The sequence below is a fragment of the Coregonus lavaretus genome, assembly GCF_964263955.1.
Source record: "Coregonus lavaretus genome assembly, chromosome: 28".
NCBI lineage: Eukaryota > Metazoa > Chordata > Actinopteri > Salmoniformes > Salmonidae > Coregonus > Coregonus lavaretus.
The window spans coordinates 24,086,864-24,096,907 of NC_140015.1; the positions used below are offsets into that span (position 1 = coordinate 24,086,864).

The following is a 10,044-nucleotide window of genomic DNA, read 5'->3' on the forward strand; positions in this document are numbered from 1 at the left end:
TCAATGGTAAATATGATGTTGGTATATACGGGTCCACTGAAATACCACGCAGGGCACTCAGAGAACTGAGCCATTTGTTATAGGTTCTTCTTTAAATACTCTTACAGAGATAGTTCCCGCTCCCTGCTGGCCAATCAGAGTAGAGACTGAGCGTGGTTTAGACTTACTCAGCCTATCGTTGGCGCACAGGCTGGTCCCAGACCCTTGGCGCTTCACTGTTCCCAGGTGTCTAGTTGTTTTGCAACTTGTTCAGAAAGTCAGCACTTTTGCTGTACACGTCCTTGAGCGCGGTTTAACAAAGAGGCAGTGTGTATGTGTCTGTGAGAATCACAAGTCTGTCTCACCCTACTCCCTAACATTCCTCACATGAATCACAGCTTGTTATGTTAAACAATTTATATCAGTACAGTACAAACCTATTATGTTTAATCATTAATGTATTCTTTCTAAGCTAGGCATCACATCTAGTTATAAGAAAATAGATCCCCACAATGGTCAGTCCTTGCATCCATAGGTCTGTCTAAAAATGTAAGAGTGGTTACAATCTCCAGTTCCAGCCCCCTGTTTTTAGCTGAAACAGGGTCGGGTAAAACGCTTTGTTATTGTTTCAACTGTTGATTGCCCATTTTATTTGTGTAAAGAAATATGGATTTATAAAACTCACTCAACTTGACAAAGAAGCTAAATCCTGTTCAGGCTCCCTACACCGGGAATGTTGTCTTCCCAGTTTCGTTTCGCTTACTTCACCAAACTCAACTTGGACCCATTGAGCTATGATAAGAACGCTTGGACACGTCACCACCACTCCTTTGAATGATTGAGACTGCGAGGCGAGAAAGAAACGCCCAAATACAGAGCAAATCCTTTAGTAAACAAATGTGTTGCGTGGAACAAGATTGTGGCCTGTTTTTATAAGCTAATTTTAAAGTTTTATTTAGAAGCATGGCGAGACTAAATGTTCTGTAAAATACTAGCGACTTCAGAGGGTAGCTGACAAATGTAGTAACCATTTCAGACAGATGTGGTATGTTACCTGTAAAAAAATATAAGCCAATGTTTATATCTCATATAGAGCAAGTGAACAGAAAACCTGGTTTCAAAAAACAATTAAAGCAACACCCGTGGCACAACGCCTCTCCCTCATGTGGCCTACTTTTGTGTGTATGTACTGACATGTACAGGAAGTCGGAATTTTACATACACCTTAGCCAAATATATTTAAACTCAGTTTTTCACAATTCCTGACATTTAATCCTAGTAAAAATTCCCTGTCTTAGGTCAGTAAGGATCACCACTTTATTTTAAGAATGTGAAATATCAGAATAATTGTAGAGAGAATGATTTATTTCAGCTTTTATTTCTTTCATCACATTCCCAGTGGGTCAGAGGTTTACATACACTCAATTAGTATTTGGTAGCATTGCCTTTAAATTGTTTAACTTGGGTCAAATGTTTCGGGTAGCCTTCCACAAGCTTCCCACAATAAATTGGGTGAATTTTGGCCATTCCTCGTGACAGAGCTGGTGTAACTGAGTCAGGTTTGTAGGCCTCCTTGCTCGCACACACTTTTTCAGTTCTGCCCACAAATTTTCTATAGGATTGACGTCAGGGCTTTGTGATGGCCACTCCAATACCTTGACTTTGTTGTCCTTAAGCCATTTTGCCACAACTTTGGAAGTATGCTTGGGGTCATTGTCCATTTGGAAGACCCATTTGCGACCAAGCTTTAACTTCCTGACTGATGTCTTGAGATGTTGCTTCAATATATCCACATAATTTCCTTCCTCATGATGCCATCTATTTTGTGAAGTGCACCAGTCCCTCCTGCAGCAAAGCACCCGCACAGCATGATGTTGCCACCCCCGTGCTTCACGGTTGGGATGGTGTTCTTCGGCTTGCAAGTGCCCCCTTTTTCTTCCAAACATAACGATGGTCATTATGGCCAAACAGTTATATTTTTGTTTCATCAGACCAGAGGACATTTCTCCAAAAAGTACGATCTTTGTCCCCATGTGCAGTTGCAAACCGTAGTCTAGCTTTTTTATGGCGGTTTTGGAGCAGTGGCTTCTTCCTTGCTGAGCGGCCTTTCATGTTATGACGATATAGGACTCGTTTTACTGTGGATATAGATACTTTTCTACCTGTTTCCTCCAGCATCTTCACAAGGTCCTTTGCTGTTGTTCTGGGATTTATTTGCACTTTTCGCACCAAAGTACGTTCATCTCTAGGAGACAGAACGCATCTCCTTCCTGAGCGGTATGACGGCTGCGTGGTCCCATGGTGTTTATACTTGCAAACTATTACAGATGAACGTGGTACCTTCAGGCATTTGGAAATTGCTCCCAATGATGAACCAGACTTGTGGAGGTCTACATTTTTTTTCCTGAGGTCTTGGCTGATTTCTTTTGATTCTCCCATGATGTCAAGCAAAGAGGCACTGAGTTTGAAGGTAGGCCTTGAAATACATCCACAGGTACACCTCCAATTGACTCAAATGATGTCAATTAGCCTATCAGAAGCTTCTAAAGCCATGACATCATTTTCTGGAATTTTCCAAGCTGTTTAAAGGCACAGTCAACTTAGTGAATGTAAACTTCTGACCCACTGGAATTGTGATACAGTGAATTATAAGTGAAATAATCTGTCTGGAAACAATTGTTGGAAAAATTACTTGTGTCATGCACAAAGTAGAAGTCCTAACCGACTTCCCAAAACTATAGTTTGTTAACAAGAAATGTGTGGAGTAGTTGAAAAATGAGTTTTAATGACTCCAACCTAAGTGTATGTAAACTTCCGACTTCAACGGTACGTGTAACTGATAGATGAACACACATGCCGACTACATGTGACATGTATGTGTAACTGATAGATGAATACACATGCGGACTACATGTTGATGTTTTAAATGTACAGTGGGGAGAACAAGTATTTGATACACTGCCGATTTTGCAGGTTTTCCTACTTACAAAGCATGTAGAGGTCTGTCATTTTTATCATAGGTACACTTCAACTGTGAGAGACGGAATCTAAAACAAAAATCCAGAAAATCACATTGTATGATTTTTAAGTAATTAATTTGCATTTTATTGCATGACATAAGTATTTGATACATCAGAAAAGCAGAACTTAATATTTGGTACAGAAACCTTTGTTTGCAATTACAGAGATCATATGTTTCCTGTAGGTCTTGACCAGGTTTGCACACACTGCAGCAGGGATTTTGGCCCACTCCTCCATACAGACCTTCTCCAGATCCTTCAGGTTTTGTGGGCTGTCGCTGGGCAATACGGACTTTCAGCTCCCTCCAAAGATGTTCTATTGGGTTCAGGTCTGGAGACTGGCTAGGCCAATCCAGGACCTTGAGATGCTTCTTACGGAGCCACTCCTTAGTTGCCCTGGCTGTGTGTTTCGGGTCGTTGTCATGCTGGAAGACCCAGCCACGACCCATCTTCAATGCTCTTACTGAGGGAAGGAGGTTGGTGGCCAAGATCTCGCGATACATGGCCCCATCCATCCTCCCCTCAATACAGTGCAGTCGTCCTGTCCCCTTTGCAGAAAAGCATCCCCAAAGAATGATGTTTCCACCTCCATGCTTCACGGTTGGGATGGTGTTCTTGCGGTTGTACTCATCCTTCTTCTTCCTCCAAACACGGCGAGTGGAGTTTAGACCAAAAAGCTCTATTTTTGTCTCATCAGACCACATGACCTTCTCCCATTCCTCCTCTGGATCATCCAGATGGTCATTGGCAAACTTCAGACGGGCCTGGACATGCGCTGGCTTGAGCAGGGGGACAGGATTTTAATCTATGACGCCGTAGTGTGTTACTAATGGTTTTCTTTGAGACTGTGGTCCCAGCTCTCTTCAGGTCATTGACCAGGCCCTGCCGTGTAGTTCTGGGCTGATCCCTCACCTTCCTCATGATCATTGATGCCCCATGAGGTGAGATCTTGCATGGAGCCCCAGACCGAGGGTGATTGACCGTCATCTTGAACTTCTTCCATTTTCTAATAATTGCGCCAACAGTTGTTGCCTTCTCACCAAGCTGCTTGCCTATTGTCCTGTAGCCCATCCCAGCCTTGTGCAGGTCTACAATTTTATCCCTGATGTCCTTACACAGCTCTCTGGTCTTGGCCATTGTGGCGAGGTTGGAGTCTGTTTGATTGAGTGTGTGGACAGGTGTTTTTTATACAGGTAACGAGTTCAAACAGGTGCAGTTAATACAGGTAATGAGTGGAGAACAGGAGGGCTTCTTAAAGAAAAACGAACAGGTCTGTGGGAGCCGGAATTCTTACTAGTTGGTAGGTGATCAAATACTTATGTCATGCAATAAAATGCAAATTAATTACTTAAAAATCATACAATGTGATTTTCTGGATTTTTGTTTTAGATTCCGTCTCTCACAGTTGAAGTGTACCTATGATAAAAAATTACAGACCTCTACATGCTTTGTAAGTAGGAAAACCTGCAAAATCGGCAGTGTATCAAATACTTGTTCTCCCCACTGTATGTCAATTGTAAAGTATTTTGTCTGTAATGTCTTTTTCGTTATGTGTCGGACACCAGTAAGACTAGCTGTCAACACTGACATCGGCTAATGGGATCCTAATAAAATTCTAAATCTTACCCTTTCGAACAGACCCTTATTTACCACTTATTTGCAGGTATAACCCTTTTATACATATCAGTGGGTAACTGGCAAATTGGGAGGGGTGGGGAGTGGGGGGTGTTGCGTGGGGGCTGTTTGCAGTTCAAATTAGGGAGGTGTTAAACAATGGAAGTGTTAAAGAATTTACCTGCAAAAAAGCAGAGAACCGTTCACACAGACCTGATACCTGTATTTTTAGGAATGTCGTGATAAAAGTTACTGCAGTATCTTCTACCTGCCACACGAGGGGACATGGCACCAACCTGAGTGACTGGAGTAAAGCATATGATCCTAGTATTGTAGTGTTGTGATCATATACCTCTATGCTTGTTCGTGATGAACACATAGCCTATCATTAATATGCATAGAATCATCAAGAAAGAATCTGATGAATCTGATGATGAGTGTCAAAGGATAGTTCCAGTGTGTTTCTTGTGTTATGTGTAAATCAAAGCAAAATTTGTTCACTGTTTGATCCGATAATAACCATTAACTCACTCATGGATTCATTTGTATGCATGTTGTTTTTATTATTATACCTGCAACCAAATTGGCCAGCGATAGGCCAAAGAGTTTCTGATTTGATCGTGTCTTTGCATTTATCCCACCTCAATCAAATCAAATGAAATTGTATAGGTTGCGTACACATATTTTGCAGATTTTATCGCAGGTGCAGTGAAATGCTTATGTTTCTAGCTCCAACAGTGCAGTAATACCTAACAATACACACAAACCCAAAAAATTAAAATAAAGAAATTATGAATATCAGAATGAGCAATGTCCAAATATAAATATCTATGTATATGATGGTGTGTCTAGACAGTATGGCCAGTATATAAAAATAAAAGGTGTGTACAGCAGTAGTTATATAGGATGAGCCTTGACTAGATTACAGTATATACACTGTGTACAAAGCATTAGGATCACCTTCCTAATATTGAGTTGCACCCCCTTTTGCCCTCAGAGCAGTCTCAATTTGTCAGGACATGGTGTCAAAAGCGTTCCACAGGGATGCTGACCCATGTTGACTCCAATGCTTCCCATAGTTGTGTCAAGTTGATTGGATGTCCTTTGGGTGGTGGACCATTTTGATACACACAGGAAACTGTAGAGTCAACAGTTTCCTGTGTGTATCAAAATGGTCCACCACCCAAAGGACATCCAACCAACTTGACACAACTATGGGAAGCATTGGAGTCAACAAGTAGAGGTGCAGTTCAAGACACACTCAAACCAGTGTGCCTGGCACCTACTACCATACCCTGTTCAAAGGCACTTAAATATTTTGTCTTATCCATTCACCCTCTGAATGGCACACATACACAATCCATGTCTCAATTGTCTCAAGGCTTAAAAATCATGATTTAACCTGTCTCTTCCCCTTCATCTACACTGATTGAAGTGGATTTAACAGATGACATCAATAAGGGATAATAGCTTTCACCTGGATTCACCTGGTCAGTCTAGAGAGAGTGGTTCAATATTCCCCTGTAAATACTGCATATGTCTCGGTGCTTCATTTTTCCTCCACAAGGCACTGGGTTCAGGGAGATTAAATATGGGCCCTGCTCTCACATTGGGATTCCCCAGCATGTTCGCGCCACACTGCTTTGGTGGTGACACATTGCTAAACTAAATGGATTGAATTGAAAAAGTCAAGTCTTCCAATATCACTGAAGCAAGCACAATGTGATTCAGCTCGTGATATACCCTTACGAATGCGTTCAGCTGTTTCAGTCGATGCTTTTATCTGCCAAAGAATAAACATAGTGACTTCAGAAAGTATTCATACCCCTTGACTTATTCCACATTTTGTTTTGTTACAGCCTGAATTCAAAATTGATTGAATTGATTTTTTCTCACCCGTCTACACACAATACCCGGTAATGACGAAGTGAAAACATGTTTTTAGAAATGTTAGCAAATTTATTGAAAATTTAATACAGAAATATCTCATTTACAGAAGTATTCACACCCCTGACTCAATACTTTGTAGAAGCACCTTTGGCAGCGATTACAGCTGTGCCTTTCTGAGTAAGTCTCCAAGAGCTTTCCACATTTTGCCCATTATTTGCCCATTATTCTTTTCAGAATTCTTCAAGCTCTGTCAAATTGGTTGTTGATCATTGCTAGACAACCATTTTCAGGTCTTGCCATAGATTTTCAAGTAGATTTAAGTCAAAACTGTAACTCTGCCACTCAGGAACATTCACTGTCTTCTTGGTAAGCAACTCCAGTCTAGATGTCACCTTATGTGTTTTAGGTTATTGTCCTGCTGAAAGGTGAATTAATCTCCCAGTGTCGGGTGGAAAGCAGACTGAACCAGGTTTTCCTCTAGGATTGTGTTTAGCTCCATTCCATTTCTTTTTTATCCTGAAAAGCTCCCCTGTCCTTAATGATTACAAGCATACCCATAACATGATTCAGCCACCACTATGCTTGAACATATGGAGAGTGGTACTCAGTAATGTGTTGTATTGGATTTGCCCCAAACATAAGACATTGTATTCAGGACAAAAAGTTAATTGCTTTGCCACATTTTTTGCGGTATTATTTTAGTGCCTTGTTGCAAACAGAATGCATGTTTAGAAATATTTTTTTAGATTAGTATTGTGGAGTAACTACAATGTTGTTGATCCATCCTCAGTTTTCTCCAATCACAGCCATTAAACTCTGTAAATGTTTTAAAGTCACCATTGGCCTCATGGTGAAATCCCTGAACGGTTTCCTTCCTCTCCAGCAACTGAGTTATCTGTATCTTAGTAGTGATTGGGTGTTTTGCTACACCATCCAAAGTGTAATTAATAACTTCACCATGTTCAAAGGGATATTCAACGTCTGCATTTAAAAAAAAACATTTACCTATAGGTGCCCTTCTTTGAGAGGCAATGGTCTTTGTGGTTGAAATTCACTGCTAGACTGAGGGACCTTACAGATAATTGTATGTGTGGGGTACAGAGATGAGGAAGTAATTAAAAGATCATGTTTTACTTTTATTAAACACAGAGTGAATCCATGTAACTTATTATGTGACTTGTTAAGAAATGCTTTACTCCTGAACTTATTTAGGCTTGCCATAACAAAGGGGTTGAATACTTAGTGACTAAAGACATTTCAGCTTTTCATTTTTAATTAATTTGTAAAACATGTAAATAAGCATAATTCCACTTTGACATCATGGGTTATTCTGTGTAGGCCAATCTACATTTAATCCATTTTAAATTCAGGTTGTAACACAACAAAATGTGGAACAAGATAAGGGGTGGGAATACTTTCTGAAGGCACTTTATGTTGCTGTTGGTGAAGGATCTTCAACAATCAAACAGATAATGTCAACTAAATATGACTTTCATTCATTACTAAGGAGGAGCTTTCACATTTAATCTTGTTTGCCAGAGATATGTGTGGTACTACTACTACTGATAAGTGAGTCTGTTTCATTATCTCCAGGGCCCTGTCCAGAAATAACTCCTAACTCATCAAGACCATTTCCCTTATCTCCAAAAGTGTCCAAAAGTGTTAGGTCTTCTTCAGGCACAATAAAGAAGCTGTGTTCCCATACAGTATCGCTTGGGGCAGTGTCACAGCCAGACTGTTGTTTCCTGCCAAGGTAGTGTTATCTAGCTGGATGAACATGTAGGCAGTCCCACTGTGAACTTTGGATCCCTCGGACAGTAAAAGGGTCCGTAAAGCAGAGGGTGGCTATCGACTATAAGCCATCTAGACAACAAGATGTCCCGGGAGGAGAGAGGACTAGGGAAGATTTTCTTCCTTTAACAAAATAGCTACCGTATACTTTCAGATCTGATGAAAGTGGACAAGTTTGAAGTAGCTTTTAGAAGGCACTGGTTGTGTTATCATACAAGTATGATGACCAGTGGATTCAGTATGGATTCAGAGGAGGTCATGGTGGAAATGGAAGAAACTGGAAGCTCCTCAGATTCTCAACCAGGTCAGTTTTTGATCAATCCTGGCGTACAAGAAACAGGAGGTGAAAATTAAATACAATTGAATTGTGTTATTCTGTATATTCATTTAGGGTGGTACGATGCTTTTTACAGGCCAAGCAGCCCCTTTTTCTGTGGTCTCAGGGTTGCGAATAATCCTGATCGGAGAGAGAGAGGCAGGGAAGAGTGCTGTGGGCAACGCCATCCTGGGCAGAGGGGTGTTTGACACAGTGGGGGTGAGAACTAGGGAGGCTGTAAGGCAGCAAGGCGAGGTGGCCGAGAGGCAAGTGACGGTGGTGGACACGCCTGGTTGGGAGTGGTTCCCCTCCAGGGGCTCCTCTCTGGGGGTCCGGAGGGAGATCGTCCGGGGCGTGTCGCTGTGCCAGCCTGGCCCCCACGCCGTGCTCCTGGTGGTGCCCCTCTCCTTCACCTTCACCAGACGGGAGCGGCAGGCGGCTGAGGAGCATGTGGAGCTGTTGGGGGAGCGGACATGGGGGCATACCGTGGTGCTGTTCACTGTGAAGGGAGGGCGGCTGAAGGACTCCACCCTGGAGGAGGAGGTGGAGGAGAGCGAGGAGCTCTGGGGCCTGGTGGAGCGATGCGGGGGCCGCTATCATGCCCTGTATGGGAGGCCCAGGAAGGGCCACGATGCCGTGGCAGAGCTACTGGAGAAGCTGGACAACATGGTGGCCAAGAACAGAGGTGAGTTGCTTTCCAGCGAGGAGATACTGGAGGAGGCCAGGGAGAAGGAGGAGGAGGAGGAGCGGAGGCACCAGGAAGAGGACAGGGAGAGAGAGGATGATCTGAGGAGGGTCAGGGAGGCTTTGAGAGAGCTGGAGATGGAGGAGGAGACAGAGGAGGTGCAAGGGGAGGGAGAGGAGGCCACAGAGGAGTCCACGAGACAGCAGAGAGGGAGGAGGAGATACACAGAGGAGAAATCAGACAGTGAGTAAAACACTATACTATACCTACAGTACTCACTGAAAAAGTTGTTTTATGTGATTAACAATATATACTGTTTGTCTGCCAGTATTTTCTCAATGTGTGTAAACGATAAAGAATGGAATGTAAAAATACATTGTACTTACACATTTTGTTGTTGGTTCAACAGCAGGTGTGGAAAGCAGCTCAGCAGATCCTACATCAGCCCCACCACACCTCACCTGGTCTGACCTCAAGACCATTGTCAGTCAGAGATGTAAGACACAATAAAAGAGGGGAGAAGACACAGAAAGATAAAGAACTTGTTGACTTCCTGATGGTCTATAACATTATACCGACTGCAGTCCAAAAGACATTCATATCTTCCACTATTGATTTTGGATATGGATACAAAACAATGAGTATATTTACATGACATAGACTGACCAGGTGAATCCAGGTGAAAGCTATGATCCCTTATTGATGTCACTTGTTAAATCCACTTCAGTCAGTGTAGATGAAGGGGAGGA

At 42.3% G+C, this 10,044-nt stretch overlaps 1 protein-coding gene across 2 annotated transcripts; it reads left to right on the forward strand.

Annotated features, from left to right (window-relative positions):
* Positions 1 to 8,514: 8,514 nt before the first annotated feature.
* LOC311104391 (GTPase IMAP family member 4-like) lies at positions 8,515 to 9,805 on the forward strand (the record flags this gene model as incomplete). 2 transcript variants are annotated; one of them, XM_084146209.1, is made up of 3 exons in its annotated part: positions 8,535 to 8,598; positions 8,717 to 9,538; positions 9,705 to 9,805. In XM_084146209.1, 3 exons carry the CDS (start codon positions 8,535 to 8,537, stop codon positions 9,803 to 9,805), a joined length of 987 nt encoding a protein of 328 aa, XP_084002335.1. The 2 variants fall into 2 exon arrangements, 1 of the variants encoding a protein (XP_084002335.1); XR_014610160.1 differs by lacking the exon at positions 9,705 to 9,805 and having other exon boundaries at positions 8,515 to 8,598; positions 8,708 to 8,790.
* Between the last annotated feature and the right edge of the window lie 239 nt (positions 9,806 to 10,044).